The 24113-nt window shown below is 37.6% G+C and overlaps 2 protein-coding genes across 3 annotated transcripts; one reads left to right on the forward strand and one right to left on the reverse strand.

Moving 5' to 3' along the window:
• Window positions 1–6675, forward strand: ap2s1 (adaptor related protein complex 2 subunit sigma 1). The gene is made up of 5 exons (XM_028464527.1): window positions 1–149; window positions 2360–2509; window positions 3450–3563; window positions 4926–4985; window positions 5774–6675. Exons 1-5 carry the CDS (start codon window positions 147–149, stop codon window positions 5873–5875), a joined length of 429 nt encoding a protein of 142 aa, XP_028320328.1. The 5' UTR covers window positions 1–146; the 3' UTR covers window positions 5876–6675.
• Window positions 6676–8816: 2141 nt separating this feature from the next.
• On the reverse strand, window positions 8817–23131 carry rab4b (RAB4B, member RAS oncogene family). Of its 2 annotated transcripts, none has more exons than XM_028465319.1 (8): window positions 22913–23131; window positions 15821–15901; window positions 15367–15481; window positions 15128–15190; window positions 11704–11858; window positions 11517–11612; window positions 11264–11421; window positions 8817–10692 (listed from the first exon to the last, which is right to left on the reverse strand). In XM_028465319.1, exons 1-7 carry the CDS (start codon window positions 22926–22928, stop codon window positions 11306–11308), a joined length of 642 nt encoding a protein of 213 aa, XP_028321120.1. In that variant the 5' UTR covers window positions 22929–23131; the 3' UTR covers window positions 8817–10692; window positions 11264–11305. The 2 variants fall into 2 exon arrangements, 1 of the variants encoding a protein (XP_028321120.1); XR_003675393.1 differs by having other exon boundaries at window positions 9253–10692; window positions 11249–11421.
• Between the last annotated feature and the right edge of the window lie 982 nt (window positions 23132–24113).

Consider the following 24113-nt stretch of genomic DNA (forward strand, 5'->3'; position numbering starts at 1 on the left):
TCGGGGCGATTTTCGTCTTCCTGTTAGCTTTACCCTAGATAGCGGACGAGCGTTGAAAAAAATCCCATGAATTAACAGAAATATTATCAGAATTACCTTAAAACGCGCCGTTTTGAAGTGTATTGGACCTGTTATAAGCAAGAAACATGGTGAGTATGAGAAAAGTCAAATATCTTTGATTTTCATCTCATGATAGCGACGAATTCCTGGTTTGTTAGCCTGTCAACCTCCTTTACCGACTGTTCTAAACGCTAGCTTTTTGCTACAATGAAATACCTCAGTATTTTACGATCAAACAGGACTTTAACTTTCTAAAATAGTCATTGTTGTTTATCTATCTGTATGTTACGTTTTAATGGAAGGATTGCAGTTTGGCAAAGCTGCTGTAAACGCAAGATAAGCTAACAGTGTCTCTAATCTACAGCAGTTTGAGGCTGATCAGCGACTCTCACTAAAGTACATTTATGATGAAGATGACATCTTTCATCATGTATTTACAGGTTAAAATTAAATGGCTTTGGCCTCCACATAACAGTCAACATCATGACCTCCTGATCTGTAGTGTTTGGGTAGTAAAATAAATGGTCATTGACATTCATTCTATTGTCAACGTTAAACAACATTGGTTAAATCGAGGCCAGAACTCCTCTAGACTCTGAACTGTTGCACCTTTTATTAGAAATCAGTTCCACAGACAAATGCTTTAACCCAGAATTAACCCTCCCAAATACACTGACAGTACATGGAGGTGTGTGATAGGGATGAAGTGTCTGATAGAAGGTTAACACCATGGAGCTTTCTGGGATAGAGATGTTCTTTCCACTGGCTTGTGGAGTAAGAATTTAAAGAGAGTTTATGAGAGGAAATATGTAGTTTAGAGAGACTAGAATGTTGAAGACGTGTTTGTTGTCCTGTGCCAAGGTGTGTCCCAGCTATTTCAGAGTATTTTGACATATTTTTGATGTGTGGCATGGTGTTTTAAGTCATTCTCAACTGGTGGGCCGGGACCCAAAAGTGGGTCGTGGACCTGTACTGAGTGGGTCGCGGACAGCTGGTCAAAAATGAACAAATACTTAATGCCTCTCATGTTGGACTTTGTATTTTATCTTGAAAGAAACTTTTCTATTGACAGGCATGCTGTGAAATGCATGTTGCACAGGAAAATATTTAGATTAAGATGATATATGTGTGTTTTGTACAGCTATTTTTGAAAAACTAAACTTGGTTTGTTGAATTCTAAAAATGACCTTTGTAAAATATGGGTCTCAGGGTGAGATCAGTTGAGAACCGCTGCTTTAAATGATTTGATTAATGATGCAGACATTTCCATTCAGATAATCAATTATCTGAATGGAATAATTCTACAGAATTACTGTAGAAGAACAATGAATGGATATTTTCAAAGCCTTATGGCTGAGCTGCTTATACGAATTATATAATTATAATTTAGAACAGCCCTTTTTGTTTACTGTATGTTTATTGTATTTTCACAACAAACAGGATTCTGCTACTTTGGCACTTTATTATGTAGTTTTAACTGAATCGTTTACACGTGTCCTCTGCTTGTTTAAAAAAAAAAAAGGTAAAACATTACATTTGTATTAGGGATGTCCCGATACAACTTTTTCCACTTCCGATACAATACCGATATTGCAGTCTTGCGTATTGGCCGATGCTGATATAGTATCAGCTGAATCATACATACTTGTATTACTTAATGTGTAGTGTGTAATGTTAGAAAAGGCTTAATCAAGTGATGTTACTCAATAGTCAGCAACAGTAGGTGTGAGAAAAACTGACCCATTCATTATTAACCAAATGGTTACATACATTTTAACCTTCAACATAATAGCTACAGTATTCTACAATTTGAATAAATATAATATATATCGGAGATTTTAGATGCAGTTCGATAAAGTCCGATATTCATTTTCTGGCTGATATCGGACCGATATCAATATCAGATCGGGACACCTCTAGTTTGTATCCTGTCTGAATGCAAATGCCATGTTTCAAAAAACAAAACAGTAATTCATCAGTGGTCACAGTGAGAAACAAAGAAATGCTGTGAAAATGTGCATACAATAAATGCATCAGTAAACGATTCCTAATCGAATCACAGTCCCTTTAATTGTAATTGAATGAAATCATGAGGTGACTAAAGATTTCCATGTTAAGGGTAAAACCATGGTTGAGTTGCTAATGGTGTAAACATTTTCAGTTTTAATTTTCCAATAGTTAATTCCACACTTGTATTATATTCCTGCAATCTTAACTGGGGTTAAGTTTGAATAAAATCACTCAATGTGTTTAATTATGAATTCTTGTAACCTTGTCTTTCTTTTTCACATGTCCAAAGATTCGCTTCATCCTCATCCAGAACCGAGCAGGGAAGACACGGCTGGCTAAGTGGTACATGCAGTTTGATGATGACGAGAAACAGAAGCTGATTGAGGAGGTGCACGCCGTGGTCACCGTCAGGGACGCCAAGCACACTAACTTTGTTGAGGTGTGTTATTGTTTCCTACAGGAACTGTATACAGACGTGTGGTTCTATAGTGGTAGCACAGGAGTTCTCAACTTACCCCTTTCTCTTACTTTTAAATCCAAGTACCCTCCTTTGTCTGACTGCAACATTTAGCTCAGAATGACAATAACGTACAGGTATTTTGGCTTCTGACAGATTATTTTCCCTAAGGTTTTTTCATTTCTCCGGTCATTCCCTCCTGATGTTGGGCAAAACTGATCCTTGTGTGTGGTTTTACTTTTGCGTTTTGTTGTTGTTTTCGGTTTCTTTGTTTTTCTCTTAGTTTTGTGTTTTGGTATTAATTAAATTATTCTTCTTCTCATTGTGGTGTTTTGGTGTTGTTTTGTAATGTTTCTCTGTTATTTGTGTGTTTTTTCGTCGTGATCTTTTTGTTTTTCTCTCCTTTAAGTTTGTGTTGTCGTTCTGTATGTTGCTGTAATAGTAAGTACTTTTTTCCCCCTTTGTGTGTGTGTGTTATTGGTGTCATTTTGTGTATTTTTGTTAGTTGTTTGTCTGCTCTTTTTAATTATCAGTACACTTTTCTCAGTCTTATTTTTGTGTGTTTTTTGTTGTCGTTTTGTGAAGTTGCTGGTAATATTTAGTATTATCATTTCTTATTCAAAAATAAATCTTACTTTTTTAAGTAGCCCCGTAGTGTCATCACATACCCCTGTGTGAGAAACACTGGTGTAACATACACCCAAACATTTCTGTAATTTTCATCATAGTGTGTCTGTTAAAGATGCTTTAGATGAACTCACTGAAAACAACCAACATTTTAAAAACAACACTGGATATTTAGCAGTTTTTTAGCTACATACCTTTCAATTACATTTCCACCTTTTTTTTTTTTTTAAAGATGCCTTGTTGTCACAACATGGTGCTAATCTGAACTGGCCTTACTTCTGTTTGGTTCCCACAGTTCAGGAACTTCAAGATCATTTATCGACGCTATGCTGGTCTCTACTTCTGCATCTGTGTGGACGTGACTGATAATAACTTGGCGTACCTCGAGGGAATCCACAACTTTGTGGAGGTAATAGAGCACCACACATCATGATGGTTTGAGTCCATAAGGAAAATGGGATGGTTGGAATTTCACGGTCGGTCTTTTTTCTGGAATTCCTCCGGATGATTGCAGATATTACTGCCCTCTTTTGTTTAGTCAACTCTAACTAGTGGCTTTTAGAAAGAAGTACTATTACATTATTAGCAGCTAATTGTCACGTACCTACTGTAAACCCTCAATGCAGTTGCCAAAGTAGCACGACTACTACTGTATGATTTAAGTGATGGAGTCACGTTGATGTGTTTGACCTCTAAAGTGTATCTCAACTTAAATTGTTTAGTTGCTGTTCAACAGTATTTTTTAATAATTAATCAAAGGGCACTCCTTGAGTTTATGATAATATTAAAAACAAATTTTCTGTTTAGAGCCTTTTGGATTATAGGTCATTTAAAATGTTTGTCTAAGAAGGAAAAATGCCTTTGCATGCATGTCAAAAACACTGGTGTCACTGAATCACTGTTTCTCAAATGTTCGTACCAGGAAATACTCAAGTACATGCTACCCCCCACCCCCCCCCAAAAAAAAAAACAAAAAAAAAACAAAAAGGGTTGTTCACTCGCACACTGCAGAACTCTATCCCTGCTGCCAAATTAAATAATAACTTAGAACTGGTCACGAATTACAACCTAAAAAGTAAGAGCTCTGTCAGTATTAGCGTGCATAAACCTTGTCGTATTTTGAAATTCTAATAAGACAAATGGTGCATCATAAGACGTTCACACAGCTGGTTTTAATTGAGGCTGAACAATTAATTGCATGTAATATTATAAAATGCGATTTTCTAAGCTGCAATTTTTTTTTTTTTTTTTGTACTGTCCTGTTAAGTTCAGAGTGTTTAAGAAGTGCAGTCCACATGTTTTACATGTTTCATGAAACGTGAAGTTATTTAGATACAGTATGTTGAAGAGGTAAAGCCACAGACATTTGTTTGCTTTATTGTTGTAATCTGTGCTTTAAAAAAATAAATATTTTATTGCTTCTGTTCGTTGAAAAATACTGTACATGACAAGAGGCCCTTGAAAAAATAATCACAATTAGATTATTTTCCAAAATCGTTCAGCCCTCGTTTTAATGCATAATTCATTATTATTATTTTTTTTTAGAAAAATCAGATTTTTTTTGGTGTGTTCGTTTCTACCACTAGGGGGCAGTAGTAAACACACTGCTGCTGATTCCTAACTGGGGTTCAGTGACTCTAAAGTAAACATGTTTCTTTCTGTGTCTGCTCATTATGTATGAGCAGACACAGAACGCTTCAATAATTCTGTTTAAACTTCATTTCTGATTACTGATTTATCATTTAATATTTAAATGTTTGTTCTTTGGCAGGTGCTGAATGAGTATTTTCACAACGTGTGTGAATTGGATCTTGTTTTCAACTTTTACAAGGTACGATTTTCTGTTTCCAATCCTGGGCTTTTTTTTAAACCTGGTAAATCAAGAAGCATTAGAAGTATACAGTAATGTTTCTTTCATTATAGCGCCATGATAACATTTAAAATCATTGTTTCAAATCATGTGTGTGCGCCAACAAATGAACCATGTGTGCTACAGATTGGCAACTTTCACCAAAATGTAGCCCCAATACTGAAGAAACGTTTGTATATTTAAATCTATTGCAAATTATAAAGTCATCACTTTGTTTTTTAAAAAAATTGTAAAACCTATTTCCTTCCACAATTTCTGCTGAATTGACACTAAACATGTTATAGCACATTATCAAAAATTGAGCCAACTGTGCCTCAATATGGTTGACTGTAAACGGTAATGTTGACATATACTTGCAAATTCTTGCTAAATATATTTTCAGTCCATTAAAAAAAAAATTAAAATGACATTTTACAGCATTTTTAATTTAACTCGTGAAGAATTGAAGTCAATTAAAAAAATGTCATTTTTAAACATTAGTCGTTCACTGAAAAAGCCGATAAATAGTTTAAAACCAGTGACCAACATCTCCATGCTGTCTAGATGCAATATGTGTATTTTCAGGATTTTGTATTAATAACTTATAATTCAGAGTTTAGATTTTACTAATAGATATTAAAAATGATACAAATCAAGACTGGCTGAAGACATTATTTTGAAGCCAAACAGGAATAGCCCATAATTTGCAATGACAGCACATGTGCTTTATTATTTATTCTGCTTGTGATGTCTGATCCCCTTGTTTGAAGGTCTACACTGTGGTGGATGAGATGTTCCTTGCTGGAGAGATCAGAGAAACCAGTCAAACCAAGGTCCTCAAACAGCTCCTTATGCTGCAGTCACTGGAGTAGAACCTGAACCACTGCAACCAATGACTGCCATCATTCTTCACCCTCTACAGACACTCACACATGTCTGGAACAAGTTATTAAAATGTCTAAATGCTGAGAATGAAGATGCATTTCAACAGTTAACATTTCAAACAAAGGCCTGAGTTCCACTAGTCTGTATTCAGTGGGTTGGAGCCCAAACCAGAGGCTGCAGCTGGTTGATATCTTATGAAGTCACCAGTGAGTGAGGGCATTTATTTCCCTGCATTGTGAAGATTGATGTGAAACTGCTTCCTCCTCCTCCTCTCGTTACCCTAAACATTTAATGACCCTACAGTAACTAATGAGCACCATAAATAGACGGCCTGGAATGATTCGTGCATTTGGGAACTTACAGCAACCTTTGCAGTTATTTCTATAAATCCACCAGTGCAGAGGTGCTAATAATCAGTGCTGCAGTGCACAAAGCCCTTCACAGCTATTGACCCTGGACAGAAAGTTCCCATGTGGAGTGTCATTCACTCTGTTATGATATGACAACCGGTGTGGAGTCAGACCTCCTCCTGGTGAGAGATGATACGAGAACACATAGATCACCTTGGAGGCTGTACTGAATTTCAAATTTACATAAAGTGGTGCTTGTTAGTTACTCTTTAAAACACTTAGGCCTGCATATGGAGAATATGTTTAACGTAAAGGTGTATGTGAGTTTGCGTTTTAAAGTGTGTATTGTGTTGAACTCTTGCTAGAGGCCGTACATTCCCGACATATAAAGATTTAAATAATTTCATTAAATTTGAAATAAAATTCCCACTGTTGAACCATATCCAGATATAATGATGGCTTCTTATGTCACTGATTAAGTTTTGTATTTTTTTTTTTTTTTTACGACTGGCAAATAACTTGTACGCTTACCTTCTTGTCCACCTGAGTATGTGTTGATGGAAGATGTGTGTGTGTGTATACAGCTACATTCATCAGTGAGTCCCAAATGTGTAAATAAAAACAGATTAAATGGTAACTTTCTTTTTGTCTGACTGTCCATAAAAGTGACGTTTTGACATCGTTTTACATTATATATATAGTTACATTAGAAATAGTTTGCAGTATTTACCTAATATTTAATAATCAGATCTCAAGTGGGCCACAGATTTTATGTGGAGACATTTTGCAATTTCAACAGATGTCAGTACCTGGGTCAATGACGTATAGAGATTTCACTGCATATTTCATAAAATGGACATCATCGTGCAAGGTTTACATGAATATTACGATGGAATAAATATAGAAAAACTTTGAAATTTCATACAGGACTTAAATATGACTAAAAACGACTTCATTGTAAAGGTCGATTTTATGTGCATACTCGCGGAGTCGACTAGTCCATGACGTCACCAAAAGTCGAAGCCCAGCCGAGTGCAAAAAAAGTGGCAGCCGAGTGCCGATGTCATGCACTGAGTTCACGTTCACGTCGTACTAAGATTGTATATGCGCATGCGTGCACATGCGCACTACCGAAAAAGGATTTTTTTTTTTTTTTTGCTTTAAAAAATAAAATAAAATTTTGTTTTCAAAGTGAACGGACGCGTGTTTTATTTATTTATATAGGGTTACGGTATTAATCTAAGTACGGAGGTAAACTCAGACTGTGATACCGGTGTTGTGCCAAAATCTGTGACCGCAGGTGGCGACAATTCCAACCACTGTGGCTTCTCGGCGGACATTTACGCCCCCTTAAACACGTTTGTAATTCTGCTCCAGTCTGCATTTACTTCATCCACCGGAGCGTCATGTTTAAGGGGGAGTAAATAGCTCCTTAATAGCTACGAAGAGGTTATTATGTTACACTAAAGCTAACGTTAGCATGTATATTAGCCGTATTATCTGCCTACCAGCTGCAGTTTGAGGAGAAACGTTTGATGTTGTGCTGCCTTGCTTTGCAGGGGCACTAGGACCCTCGTGTCGCGCCGCCATCTTGGACAAAAGTCAGGTACTGCGACTAGTCGACGTCACGTGGACAGAGTCGCGAGACAACACTTAAGTCGATTAGTCTGTTCAACCCCTAATTTGAATAGATTAAAAGTGATTTTAAAGATTTTTCAAAACAGCAGTCAGCACCACGTGTTATTTTGAAACTTCGAATAACAGAATAAATTTCTTAAGTCATTTAGTAACTATATATTAAGTTATTACACATTTGGTATCTTTTTATGCATTTAAATCTTTTTTTTTTATAGCTAAAAGAAATGCAGAATATTTAAGTGTCAAGTCATTAACCCCCCCACCCCTCCCTATTTTTCAATATCCTGTAATTTTTTTTCAAATTATTCCACAAATGAAATACAATTTGGTCAAAAAAAAATAAATAAATAAATAAATAAATCAAAGGCAATTTAAGTATCTGTCACTTATTGCTTTGGTATTGTCTCACATAAAACCTGCGGCCCAATTGTGAACAAACTGGTCTGCATTTGATCCTTGACTAAAATGAGTTTGACACCCCTGGTATTAAGTGTCACATTTGAAAAAATAAATAAAAAAAACCTTAAAGGCGCTTTTAAACTAAAGGAAGTTTTTTTCTCCCCAGTGTTCTAGCACCACCTGGTGGTAAACCAGATACATCTGCTGTTACATATGAGGTCGGGCTGATGGCCTTACTGGGATCAATAAATCAGTCAATATATCCACTCCAGCTACATTAAACCAGTCTAGATGTTCTTCTATCGACCCTGGGGAATAAATCCTGACAAATGGCCACAAAGGACATTTAGCCTTTATCATACGAGTCTTTTGATATCCTAACCTCAACCTAAAGGCCTTCCAGAGAACAGGAAGGACTGAAGGATGGTTGAGGATCCAAATCAATCATCTACACACTGAGCCAGCTGGTGATGGCCCTGATGTCTAAACTGGGCTCACATTCAAACAGAGTGGTTTTCTACACACAGACACAGGAGACAACTTAACTGGAAAACAAGCATTTACTGGGAATTTGCATAATTACAATCACTGGGCAACACTAACCCTCAATAGACAAATCTTATTTACAACAAGAGTTACTTAAGATGTACAGGAGTATTTCCATTTATCATGTACAATTAGTTACTGAGCAACAACTGAGTTGATTTGTTTATTATCACATGATTGAATCCAGACTATAAACTGATGCACACAAGGCTTTTCTATTGATTGCTTGGTAATGAACTGTTAAGTGACTACTGTTTGAGCAGCGTTCTCCCATTTAAAACTGCTTTAGTATCGGTACCCAGTGGGGAACAGTCAGTTTACATTGTTAACATCTTTATGATTACCTGCCATCAGAGGAACAAGAAACAGACCAAACACCCGAACAAGGAAATCACAGCTCAGCTGTTGCCTCGTAAAAAAATTAAAATGGCTACATTTAAAAATCTTTATTACAGTCCCAAATCCAACAAAATGTACAGTTCTATAGTTACAGCATATGAACAACAAAAAAAAGATTTAAAAACAAAAGTGCACTTGCAGAAGGATACAAACTATCACACAATGTTGATTATTTATAGACGCGACATGTTTTAACCCCCTGCCTCTTGACACACTTTGAGTTGTTTACTTAGAAAGCTGCTCTCCCGTGTGTGTGTGTGTGTGTGTGTGTGTGTTCTCCACTTGAGCTTTAACACAAACACTTCCTGGGAAGTTGCGTTCAGAGACAGGCATACGGGTCCAATGCAAGCAGATCATTTATTAACTCCTCTCTGACGTGTGCTCGGTGACTCACACAGAAGCAGTGGCTTTGACTAAATAATTAAGGACTCTTGGATGTTTTTTGTTTCTTAAGTTATTAAAACACAACCTGAAATTCTCCATTTCTGTAAATCTGAAACACTTCTCCTTTCATGATAAAAAAACAGAGTATAGATTTTACCTAACTAATTCAACAATGTGGAAGCATTGGGGTGTGGGTTAAACTATTCAGCATATGTCAAACACCGTCTTTGCACCTTAAGGAGCTCTGACTGCAGGTGCAACAAAAAACGAGACTTGAACAAGGTGCTAATCTAATAGAGTATTGACAACCTTTGGATTAAAAGAAGAGCAAACGTCTCCGTTTGTGCTTTAAACACAACCCACAGTGTGGGTGTGGAAAAGTGTCATTGGATTATTTCTTTGCAGTGAGACATGGGGAGGGGGATCATATATTCTAGATACACAATATAAAGCAACACTCTACATTTACAGTGGATTTCAACGCAGACCTTTCATCTGCTCTGACTAAATTACAGACATCCCCTGGTGAGCGATACGAACACATGCACACACAGCTCTTTAGGATTTGCATCGCACTTGGCATGACCCTTTTGTTTTTCTCACAATAAATTAAACACAGAATCCTATGCATGTTCAAGCACACGATACACTTGATATCAGTCACACCCAGTACCAACCAGGACGGAAAAGTCATCTACTTACCCTTAAATAAAAAACTGGGAGTGTGTGGAGGCAAAGGTCAAAGAATAAAAAGGTAGCATAGTGGGAAAAGCTGGGAAACGCACAGAATGGATCATTGATGCTGTAAAAAGCCTGTAAGGGTCACTCAAAACAGGATGAAAAACTAAAATGAAAACAACTAGATTGCAGTTCACATTCACAGCCAATTAAAAGTTTCTTTTTTTTCTGAATGAAGTTGGCTCTCACTGTTAGCTCTAAGGTCCAGTTGAGGGGAAAAAAAGTGACTTCCACAATGAGGGCGTGGAACGTAGTACAAAGGTTGGGGGTCATGAGCGTCCATCAAGGTGATCTGAGGTGTGTGAGACATTCAGGGAGAAAAGGTCACACACACCCAAAAACACCTGGAGCTGCAAAAAAAAAAAAAAACAAGATCACAAATCATCACATCCTTCACAAGTCACAGCTAGGGCTGGGCGATATCGACCAAAACTCATCTCTCCATATCTTTTCTCAAAATACGATTTCAATCTCAATAATTTTGATTCAAATGAAGTCTGATCAGAAAAACAATTCTGGGTTAAATTTGCTGTTGCAAAATGCCACACAGGCACATTCATTAACAGTTTCTAAATATGTGCCACTTTTGGCTTTTTCTCTTATAAGAGACAGCATGTGTGAGTGAGTTCTGTAGTGTGGCTTGTTTAGGGGAAGATCTGGGTTAGGATGCATTCAAAAATCCATCAAACTGTGCTTTTCATGCCATTCTGAGATTTAGTGAAAGCTGCGACTCCTAAAACAAGCATTAAAAAAAAAAGCTAAAAAAATGAAATATATCGATATAGGTGATATTGTAATTTTCTACCTTGCCAAAATAGAAAACTCGATATATCTTTGATGTCGATTTATCGCCGAGCCCTCTACGGTTAGATTGGATTCATTTTTTTATTAGATGACATCCCTGACCTGTAGGGGGCGTACATTGGGTGCGTGTGAGGGCTGAGAAGGGGGAGGAGCTTAACCCTAGCAGTTACACTGTTGCTTCATCTGTGGAGTCGTACTTCTGGGCTGTCGCAGCTGCCTCAACGAGGCATCTCCGTACTGGATGCCTGAGCCCATCCTCTCTGGGTCCAGCTCGCCTTCAAAATAAAAGCACGGTCACTAAAGTCAGCTACAGTATATAGACACACAAGGCAGACAGAGAACTTCGGTGACTAAGAAACAAACACTGTACCTGATTCAATCTTGTTGAGAATAAGGCGAGCACATTTCAGAAACCCCTCCTCCACATTTTCACCTGTCAGCGCGCTTGTCTCCAGGAACATCAGTTCTTCAGAGACACAATGAGTATTAAACAAATGGACACTCATCAGCATTAATAAAACTGAACAGGAACAGAAAGTAGATGTAGCTTCAGTTACCGTTCTCCTGAGCGAAGCGTGACGCCTCCAGGAAGGTCACCTCTCTGTCTGCATCCAGGTCTTTCTTATTTCCACACAGAATAATAACGATGTTGGGACTTGCCAGAGTCCGAGCGTCTGTGAGCCAGTTGGTCAAAGCGTTGTACGTCTCTCGACTGCAAGAACAGTTGGAGCCATTCAGTTTCAGTGCAAAGCTAAGCATGTACAACTGCCTGGGCAATTTATCAAGATTTCTATCCATTTAAATTACAATATTGCCTATACTGATATATTTTTACTTTATAGCATATTTTGTATTAAAATGGCAAAAAAATTGCTGCTTTTGCTAGTTCTCATAACACGATGAAGTATTCCCAAGTGCGTTCTAACCTAGACCTTCCCCCAAACAAGCCACATTAGAGAATTCACTCACACATGCTGTCCCTTATAGAAGAAAAAGCCATAAGTGGCACTGTGCAGCTCTTTATTAATAAATGTGCCTGAGTGGCATTTGTCATCGGCAAATTTAACCCAGAATTGTCTTTCTGGTAAGACTTTATAGAGTTAAAATGTCAGGATTTATATCGTATATCGCCATTTTGAGAAAAAATATTGAGATAAGAATTTTGGTCCATATGGCCCTGGCCTATGTACAACACTAATATGTAGTCATTGAGTGTGTATTGCCTGGCATCTGGTGATATGATTCGTATCCCAATACTAAAGTACAAGGCAATTATTGAGATTTTAAAAATATATATTTATGACTTAAACAACTAATCTGTAAATGTGTACACCTTCATGAGAACATGACGTATGAAATATATTTTATTTGCATATTTTACACTTAAAACATGGGCTTTAACATGTCATGTGCCAACAACTTCAAATAAAGAAATAACATAATCTGCCTGTGGTTTTTAAACCAACTTTGACTTTAGTGCAACTTAACTGATTTATATGCCTAGAACAACAAATAAATACAGAAAGTTAATACTTTCTTTTTTGATTTTATTGAATAAACACGAGCTGGTCAACATGCCCAGGTGTTAGTGCACTTCTTTGTGTAGTTACTATGTCTCCTGCAGTGGAAAACACTTTCCTGGTTAAATAAAGATTAAAAAAAAAAATCAATACAGATGCATTTTGAATCGATCCGAGAATCGCGCGACGTAATATTGCAAAATATTGCCGAATCAATTTTTTTCAACACTCCTAGTAGTCATGCAAAGCTTCTAAAGGCTTGAGCTCACATGGATGATTCACACACAGGGAGTTACGCCCTGCCTTTGTGTCAGAGTGTTTGCATAACAAATATTATTGTATGTATGACTGCATCAGAAAAAAAAAATCCAGATCATGTTTTTGCATTACAGATTTGGTCAAAGACTTTGCAAGACAAAATTTGAAATGCTCTTTTCAAAGAATGTTGCTTTAATACAAGTCTCTATATTTAAAATATATAAAAAAATGATGAACCATACTACCATATTCTACTGCAGTAATGAACCATACTGCAGTAGAATAACACTGAAGTATGACATGGAGACATTGTAAAACAGGAGTCAGTGCAGATTTATGACAATGGATGTATGCATGCCTGAACATGCTATCAGTAGCTGTCTTCCTATTACAGTTTTTCACAAAATAGCGATATTTCAAAAGTTTTGACAATGTACAATTGCGCTTTGAACATGTTTCCATTAAAGGTTGTTTTGCAGGAAGATGGAAGCTCAAAACTTGCTTAAAACAATTCCTGCATTACTTTGTTGTTTTGCCATCTAATGTGGCAGTAATTCTCTGAGAGAAGTGGTCATGTGACCAGGTAGATCATATCATTAACATTACTATGTATTGTACATTTTTTTGGTTTCACTCTCATTTTCAACTCAGATCTAATTAAATTGTGACTAACTTACTATGTTTGTTTTTGCCTGGAGCTGCAGATACCTTGGTGCATATATTGAAACTGTTAACCAAACCAGTTAACGTAGGACATGAGAAAACATACGTTGGAGCAAACAAATGCAAACATTTTAAACGGCAACTTTCAGGAGTAGCATGTGATGCCCTGGCCATTATAAAAGCAGCAGTGGGTAAAACACTCTGACCCAAACCTTTCAGTGCACAGCAGCTAATGGTACTAGTGTGCACCAACAAAGCAATATAGCCTTCATGCTAACTTATTTATGGAGGAAGAAAGTGATGACCCTAAAACAGGTCTCTTGTCCCCAGTAACATGAGTAACTGCTCTGTGAGGTTAAACAGCTGCTTCACAAACAGCCAAAGAATGACGCAACCCTTTACGTGGATGCAGATGGGACGAAGAAACACATCCACAGCTGTGTGTCCTCCTGCTGACCCTTTCACCCAGTAAAGGTGACAAATGTCTCCACTCTCCATTAACTCTCCTGTGTTCCCATTCCTCTAGTCTCCTTTTACCCGAGGTGACAGATCCAGTGATGGACTTGTGCTGCTTGCCACTCAGGACTCACAAGAACACTCAGAGCTGCATTCCTGGTCCACTGCATCACTGCAGTCAGGAGTAAAACATCCTATGTTGAAGGAGGTCCCTGTGTTATCAAGTCTAAATGTTAGTTTGGAAAATAGATGGGAGGGAATTCACAGGAAAACGTCATTCATTTGTGAGTTTTATTCTTAAAGGAATCCAGTTTATTTAAAATTCGACTCATTTATCCAGACAACTTTTTTCAGGAAATTTACTTTGACATTTACTTTGATCCCGTGATATGTTTCCACTGCCAGCTGTCAGGCTTCCTCAGAGGCATCTTTCTGGGCGTGGCCAACTTCTCAGTTCTCTCAGTCTGGCCACGTCCCTTGTGGCCCAATGGTCTCTGGACAAGAGAGTCCCAGGTGTGGGAGTGTAAAAATGTTCCCTCATCTCCACTGATGAACGCAATCAGTAGATGCCTCTGAGGAAGGCTGGCAGTTGTTGGCAGTCGAAATGTGTCAGGAGATCAAAGTAAATTTCCTGAAAAAAAGTTGTCTGAATAAAAAGACAAAATGAACTTGCGGGAATTATCAACTGGACAGATTTTGAGGAAATTTTCAGGAAATATCCGAAATGTGGTAAGAAACAAGTGATTAGATTTTGGAACCAATATTTAGGTGGCAATGCAATATGGAGGACTGCTATATCGTGGCAGATTTCTGCAAACAAACAGGCAAAAGAACACGGGTGAACCTATGACCTATTTGGCTATTTTCTAATCATCTATCAATTTTTAAAATAAAGGTCAGCCCTGGAAAGTTAGCGAGGCCACATCTCATCAAGGGTTAGAATCCAACTAGTCTTTTGTGTTGTCTGCTTTCCTTACGTAGTAGAAAAAACCTAGCGCTGATAGAATGAATGTGTGTGTGCCTAAACCTAGTAAGGAGCAAACGGTGGATGAATCCTACGAGATAAGAGCAGTGGAAGTGATACCTGGTAATGTCATAGACCAGGAGAGCTCCAGCTGCACCCCTGTAGTAGCTGCGTGTTACAGAGCTGTGGAGGATAAGCACAAACCATGTTTAGTGTAATTATCAAAGTATATGACATCATCGTTATTCAATTGTTGTCTCAAAAATTTTTTTTTTGGGGGGGGGGGGACAGTTTAAGGTAGCAAATGCAGATGTTAACCACCAAAAAGACAGTAAGCAGGAAATGCTTCAAGCTTTCACCGGAATCGCTCCTGCCCAGCAGTGTCCCAGATCTGCAGTTTGACTGTTTTTCCACCCACGGTGACCACACGAGAACCAAACTCTACACCAATAGTGTGGTTAGAGTCCTGTTTAACTGCAGTGAAAACATAAAAACACAATAAAAGAACAGCTTTGTCAGAAAATTTAGCTTGAAGATTTCCTGATGAATTAATTCATATTTTAGTCATTAGGAGAAAAAACATTAATACCGGTATTATGATAATAATACATCTGTTATCATTAGTATTACTTTTTGTTGCTGTGAAATGTGCAACTTCCCTCCACAAAGAAAGCAGTCAGTGAATAATTCTTTCAGTAGGAACTTGCAGCTGACAGAGTTCAGTTGATGACTCATGAAAAGTTCTCATATGAGTGTGTTTGTTGATTAATACTTGTCATAATATTTCACTTCTTTTCTGGCCGAGTGACTTACATTTGTTCTCAATAAACTGGTGGAGGAGGCAGGATTTCCCAGCCCCAGCGCTGCCAATCACCAGGAACTTAAACAGAAAGTCTGGAAGGAGGAAAGAGGTGGAGATCAATACAACAGCAACAAGAGGGGTACAAATCTGCATTCTATGTCTGCTGCCATCTTGAGAGACAATCCTCAGATTTCCTTTTAATCCCACTGAGCTACCATGGACACAAAATCCACCAGAGCCAAATTAGCCTCGTAATCTCAAAGCCATGCATGTGGTCAGACTGATGGGGTGCAGTCGACTGACCCATTGACAAATAAATAAATAAATAAACAAGCTATAGGTGACAGTGTGACATACTGACACAGGCTGGTTATACAGATAGTGTAACCCCACCCTCACATGTAAAATAGACAGCCATAGACTTCCACATGCAGATGGCCACAGCAGGAGAGCACAGGAAAAACTTTCTCTGATGGTGACTCAGCATAATAACATCCCACTAGTTCTGACTTAATCCATGAGATATCATTTAAACACAGTATCGTCTGTGTGTATTTGGTGGGCTAAATGCTGAAATGCATTTAACTCAAATCAATATGTTGCATCCTTAGTTATATTGTGCAATAATGAAAGTTGAAGGAATGTAAATATTTAAATGCTTAGGTTCATTTTTATGTCTTTAGAAATGCTTGGATCAATTCCAAAAATAACCTCCTCCTTAATCTACACTTTGCTGTGTGTGTTCTTAATGGTGGCTTCAGACAACTGAAAATAATGACCCCACCCAGCAATGCTCAACCTATTTCAATCGCTTGTACAATGTGATAAAGCAAAATTGTGAAAGGTAAAAGTAAATATGTATATAAAAATATATAAGTAACAGTAACATTTTATCTTTAAGGATATTATTGTTTAAACTGTGTGAAATGAGGCGTTCAAACACTGCTTAAAGTAGGATTTTTATAATTTGAGTGTGTTACCTCAATAACAAATAGAAATCACTAGATTGATATGCTGCCTTGTTATGTAGAAAGTGATGCTAATGCTAATGCTTTACCACTTTAGTTAAGACTGTGTGTGACTAAAATAACTTGTCAGCCTTTTTGTTTGATGTTAATTGTACTAGGAACCAGTGTGATGAATTGCTTACATACAATTAAAAAAATCTTGTTCTAAATAATCTTTTATTCCGTTTTTCCGTTTAGGGCGATTATTTTAAGTAGGTGATTTGTTTTTTTTTTATTGCTAAATAACTTTAAAATAGTCTAAATGATTTGAATGAAAAAAATCATGATCGTGATATGATATTTTTCCGATATCGCCCACCCAAACCTAGCGGTAGCATTAACCTAGCATTAGCACTAACCGAGAATTAGCTAAGCATTAACCTAGCAATAGCTGAACACTAGCAAAAAGTTGAAATAGATTGAAGGCAGAAGCTGAACATGTTAAAGGCTGAATGGTCAACGTCAGTTGATTAATGGCTGGGGATGAAGGAGCTAAAAGATTAAAATTTCTAATGAAAGTGGATGGGAACCAAAAGTTGCACGGGCAATAACTCCAAAAGTTTAAAAGTTACAAATTATATGAGTACAAGCATAAATCTCAGGAAAACAAAAGTGAGGATGCCTCCTGCGTCCTCTACTAATAAATTATGTAATAGTTACTGCTGTTCTAGCTTCCCCCCACCATTTATTATCTTATCCTATTTAGTTTTGTACATATAAGTCGTTAATTACTGTTTATATTTTCTGGTTGATTCTGATTCTGATTGATAGCTCACTACATGCAGCACCTTTATTCTTTATCAAGCAACACAACCTGGAGGTTAGGTTCATGATTAGGCTTTACACCCATCTGATTGGCTATATTGGATCGGCCGATATGTTGCATTTTATGCAACTAATGTGATCTGGAATATATCAATTGGCTGATCCAATCAATGACGTCATTGTCTCATTTACACCGAAGAGTTGTTTGCTTTACATGACACAGCTTTATTTCACTCGCATTCGTGCACAAAGGTGTAAATGGCAAAAATGTCCCTCGGTTGGAGCGAAGCGGCTGAGGACCGGACTTCCAGTCTACTGGCTCTGAAAGTGGGGGCAGCGTCTGCTGTTAGTGTCTATGTGTGTGTTTGTATGTGTGCGTGCGCTTGTTAACATGGAGAGTCAGAGAACGGTGCGCTTTCATAACAGACATTTCTGTCTTTCATGATGGTGGTGGACATAGAATCGCACATGTGCGCGCGCCCCACCTCCGCTGTACACCTAGGAGTCTAACTTCGCTCCGGAGGCCGAAGTTATCCTCAGCTTTGGAGTTAACTCCCTTGCTTCACAGCAGACATTGAGTATGGGACTCCGGTTAAATTCAGCAGCTGCAACATTTATTTTGCCAATCATTCAAAATTTACAGCCTATAATCAATCTGCTCCGGTCACAGACGCTCCCTCACTCCGCACATGGTCGAGCGACTAGGGCATTCATTTGCAGTTAAAGGGCCACACACCCACACTCTGACAACAAATGTTATGTTCAGGTCCTACACGGAAATTCTTCAACTCTTCCACTCCTTCACAGTCACAAGGTGTGTTGAGGTCCCGAAACATGGTACCGTTTGATTTTCTGTTCATCTGTATCAAGTAGTACCGAAGGATTTCGGTCGGTACCTAAAAAACAACCTCAATTCGACAATTGGTGATCGGTATTTTTTAACTCACTGATTGGTGATCGGCCCAAAAATTCTGAAACACGTTTGGATGAACCATTGCCAAAAAATGGGCTCCTCTGGCCCCAACCAAATTTTCCGGGGCATAATCGTAATCTACGTTGAATTACCTTTGAAACGATATATCACACGACTATGTTCCCATAAATTTGGAAATTACCAGAAACTTAGGGTTCACTTCGACACATAGTCAGGTACTGGGATCGAACCCCCAACCTCTCGATCAGAAGACGACCCACTACCACCTGAGCCACGGTCGCCACATACTGGGTAATGGGCCCCATTCATATATTGGTATGTGCCAATGATTCGGTACCACCAACCATTTTAATAACTGATTCTTCATTTTGGGCCCCCTGAGTCACTAAACCCTAAAAAAATGTAGCTAAACACTAAATAACCATAAACGGCAGGTTTAGGCATTAAAATTTCTCAGCTGTATACGTCACATTTTCAATGGTTTTTGACAGCAGAACTGAGGCTCCTGCTTTGCATCTGATCTTTTTCCACAGACATTAAATCCCAAGTGAGATCATTCAGCATCCAACAATCAAGCTGTCAGTATTGTCAAGGCAATGCAGGGAGGGAAATTCCTTCAACAGCAACCTTTCAGCGCTGTTGTATTCTTTATGCGTTGTATACATTTGGTAGAACTTACGAGGGAACAGAAGAACAACGCAATTTGCTTTTGATCTCCTTATGGCTCATTACAATGTACCATCCTGGGATATTAATACATTTTCTGTCCTGCCATCTATGAACAATGTACAGTCTGTAACACGAGATGTTTCCCTTCCTGTAACTGCAGCTGGGTAAAGAAAAAAACACCACCCAAAACACAAGAGAAAAGAAAGAGAGAAAAATGTGTACATTTTCTACTAATGTTTAACTTAAAAACAACACTGTCTCATTTTGGTCGTAATGTAATCTAAACATGGAATTGGAAACAAAAAACCAAATCCAGCATGGATTAGAATGTTCATGTAAGAAATAATACAAAAGGTCCAGTGCTCACATTACAGTCAACATTACAAGGAGACAACGACAAGAATCGATAAAAGGCTATTAAACCCTCCCATTAGGGCTGGCACTTCTACATAAATACTGCCTGCACAGATAAAGTGAATAAGAGTAGGAACAGACAAGGGTGTCTGAGTGCACAATACAGGGAGTGACATTTCAGAATCTATGCTGTCTGTCTGACTGACTACTGACACGAGTAGGGAAGTTGTGACTATACAAAAGTGAGACACCAATTACTTTCCCTTTGTGGCCGAGGCAGGCAACAATGCAAATGCTTAAAGGAAGTTGTAACCTGATCTGCTCCCAACATTAGATATTCACATGGAAACATTTCTGCATGGGCCACATGGGCTCAGTAGGATGGGCTCCAGTGATATGAAAACAGTCAACAAAACCACACCGAAGTAAAAACAAAAAAACTGCTGCATAAACAAAACCCACAATAAATAATATAAGTGCAAATTAAACAAGAAGACAGTCACCAACATCCCCCGCCAAAAAAACAGAACAAGAGCAATAACTCCAGAAAAAATAACTGCACACTTCTCATTTTCGAACTCCATTAAGGTATTGATACCCAGAAGCCAAACACCGAATTTGGTAATCCAAGTATTTTAAACAGTTTGAGAAAAGCTGTCCACTTTAACTCAGACAGATGGACAAACAGACGGAGCTCAAACCTATATCCCCCTTCCACACTTTGTGGTGGGAGATAAAAAAAAATATTACAAGAAAACTAAAAGACAAACAAACCTACTTTTAAAGTATGGAAAACCATACAAAAGAGGCTGGGAGGGTTACGTTGATATGTTTTTGTTGTTGTATGCCACTGGCCTTTAAGCTCAAATTTCCATTTATATGTAAAACATGCAAAATGACAATACTTTGAACCTTTAAACATGGAGATAAATTAACTACAAAAAAGTAATAAACCAAAATGCAAAGGACAAAATAGACATGTGCAAAATGACCACATAGAATGCTGTTACTCTGGAGTGAAGCAAACTCACAAGAAAAAAAAAGAAGTGTCAAAGAACGAACTTCCAAAAGAAAAGACATAAAATAAAAAAACAAACAATACATCATGCAATTGTCAGCGCCTGTCTGAATGCAATAGGGATATAACTTAAAATACAGTGTTCAAAATGACCCGACCAACTATATAAACATTAAAGTTGTCTGATATTATCACAGTTTGCCTGAACTTTCCATTTAATAGGAATGTGATATTGTCTGTACTAGTAGAGACATATCTTCCACTATTTAAATAGTTATGATTCCATCTTCAGGCGTCTCTGATAGATGTCATTCATTTGATTTGTTTGAAGTTGATTTAAGGTCTGCCTTGAAATAAAACCTGTTAGTTTAATATTTGTATTCAATTGTCCTTATTAGATGACAGAAGATAGAACCCCAACATTGTTCAAAAAAGCTACTTTTTAATAGGGATGTCCCGATACAACTTTTTCACTTCCAATACAATACCGATATTGCAGCCTTGTGTATTGGCCGATACCGATATATACTTTTATTACTTATTTTGTAGCGTGGAATGTTAAAAAAAGGCTTGATCAAGTGATGTTACTCAGAGAACAATAGTCAGTTACAGTATATATGAGGAAAAACTGACTATAAGTGTCTATAGTTCTAGACCCGGACCTCAGACAAACCTGACTATAATTCCGGCACTTCCTTAGCGCAGTTCCGTCACTGCCGGACCTTTTCTACATAAGCATAATGTGCCTGTTTTACCACCGTATTAAGATCGCCGAGTGGTCTAAAGCGCTAGACTCAAGGATTTTTCCTTCCGCTGATGTGGACTTGAATACCACTTCTGACATTTTTTTTAACATATTTAACACAGCAAATTCCACCTTTAAAAATACAATTACAAAAAGAAACATTTTAGGATACTTCCTGGGTTAGGGTTAGGTTTTTTTTCTCCTTAATTTTAGCATATTTAACACGGCAAATTCCACCTCAGAGTTAGGGATAGGGCTAAAATAAAACTGACAAAACTATAGCTAGAAGGACATGAGTCCGGTAGTGACAGAACTATTGGCATTCAGTTTACTGCGCATGCAGACAGGAAGTGCTGGAACTATAGTCAGGTTTGTCTGAGGTCTGGGTCCGGACCAATAGCAACAGCCTTATTATTAACCAATTGGTTACACACATTTTAACCTTCAAAATAACATCTACAGTATTTTACAACTGAATAAATATAATATAACATAATATATATCGGAGATTGTAGATGCAATCCGATAAAAGCCAATATTCGTTTTCTGGCTGATATCAGATCAGGACACCCCTAGATTCCATCTTCAGGCATCTCTGATAGATGTCAGACTCATTCATTTCATATGTTTGAATTTGATAAAAGGTCTGCCTTGAAATAAAACCAGTTAGTTTAATATTTGTATTCCATTGTCCTTTTTAGACTACAGAAGATAGAACCACAACATTGTTCAAACAACCTACTTTTTAATTTTACTTGAGTACATTTTTAGACCAATAAATGTTCAACTAAACAGTGGTACTTTTACTTGAGTGGAAATTTTCAGTACTCTTTGTTTCCACCTCTGATTGTGACACATTGTTTGATTCATTGCCGGTCGAAAAATGTTCCTTTAACTACAACTTCTTTTCATTTCTGCTTTGTGGATGCAGCAAGGCAGTCAATTATCACCAAGACAATAAGTAAAAACAAAGTAAGATCAGAGAAAAAGCATTGGTACACACAGAGAGATACAAAAGAAACCCCCCAAAAAACAAAACGTCAAATCAATTTGAGAGACATTTGAGGGTAAAACATATGGAAGCATTTATGTACCATAATTCAATTTAAAATGGATTAATAGAAATGCTTTTTCATTTTCAGAATATAGCTGCATTATTTAACAGAGGCAGTGACTATGTCTCTGAGTGCTGCTGTAGTGTGTAATGTCAATAGTTAGAGTCTCTGAGGGCTTGAACAGAACAAACTGGAAAGGACAAACCACAGCCATCATGAACCAACACCTCAGACTGCAATGGTTCTGCTAGCAGATTCACTCATTCTGCTTAATGCTAATCATGGTTATGATGACATATCAACTTCTGTGGTAATGTTATTTATGACTTGCCATCTTACATCTATGAAACACATATAATAATAGGACACGGAGGCACGTACAGTGTCCTTTAATTGACGTGTACTTATAACCAAGGGCCACAGCTGCGGTGAGGTGGCTGATTAGCCTGGAGCTAAACTAAGCTAGCAGGCTAACTACAACTAGCAGCGGCGCTAAGAACGCTGTATGTCAGTGAACAGTGAGCATGGAGTGACAGCCTGTTTGCTTCAAACGTACCGTATGTCTCAGACATGGTGAGCCTCGCCGTGTGAAGGACTCAGACGGGCCTTTTTTTTTTTTTTTAATTAATGTTCTCCCGCTACAGTGACAGCCTTCTGCTCGCCGGACTTTCACCCAAATGCAAGGTGTTAAATGTCCACAGCCGCTTCCTTGATCCTTCCAGTCCGCGACCACAACAAGAAAACACGGCGACGAGCGTCCTACGTCACACCTCCACCGCCGGATACGCATGACCAACTATTTATGACACAAGCAGATGGGCAACTTTTATCTCGATGGGGGCCACAAAAATATTATTCTCTGATCCAAGGGCCACATTATAAATATTCATGTTAGCATCTAGAATAATGAGCATTTTTATTTTATGTTATTATTTATCTGTTTATTTATTTATCTTAGAAAAAAAATAATAATAATGAGCAACGGTATTAATACAGAAAAAGGGTTTTTGTATATTTCTGTTGTCATTTTAGGAATTTTACTCTCAATTTGTGAATTTTTGTGGTAATTTTGATAATTTTTTTCTTTCGTGTTGCATGTTTTTATGTTGTTTCGTGCGTTTGTGGAGTCAATTTGTGTGTTTTTGTTGTCCTGTACTCTTGGTATTTCGTATATTTTACTCTTAATATATGTATTTTTTGTCATTTTTTTTTTTTTTTAATTTTGGATTTGTTGTTCCCATTTTGTGTGTGTGTTTTTTTTTTTTTTTTTTTTGTGAATTTTTGTCGTCATTTTGAATGTTTTTAGCGTCGCTTTGTGGATTTCCTTCTGGAAGCGGCACAAAATGAGTGCCCCCCCCATCAATGTTTCAGAAGAAGTGGGAGATTTGCCTCAGTCTGTTGATTGCTTGAAGGATCCTTTACCTTCCCATTCAGATATTAAAGTTAAATTAATAAGATTCTTACATAAGATCATTATCACAAATGTAACAGAATTGTTATCCATATATTTCGAATGGTATACTGTATTTTCTTCATGTTGGTACAAAAAAAGCCACAAGAGGGCAGTCAAGGACAGTAATATAGAAATTTGTCACAATCTACCAAACAGAAATATTACCCAATTACAAATGAGCAAACTTTGGTCTGTGGATTAGCTTTTTTTCTTTCTTTCCAGAATTAAAAAAATAATGACATTACATTAAACAATTACATGAATACACACTGCAGCCATGGACACCCAACTTTAATCACCAGTC

This window comes from Gouania willdenowi, chromosome 13, assembly GCF_900634775.1.
Source record: "Gouania willdenowi chromosome 13, fGouWil2.1, whole genome shotgun sequence".
NCBI lineage: Eukaryota > Metazoa > Chordata > Actinopteri > Blenniiformes > Gobiesocidae > Gouania > Gouania willdenowi.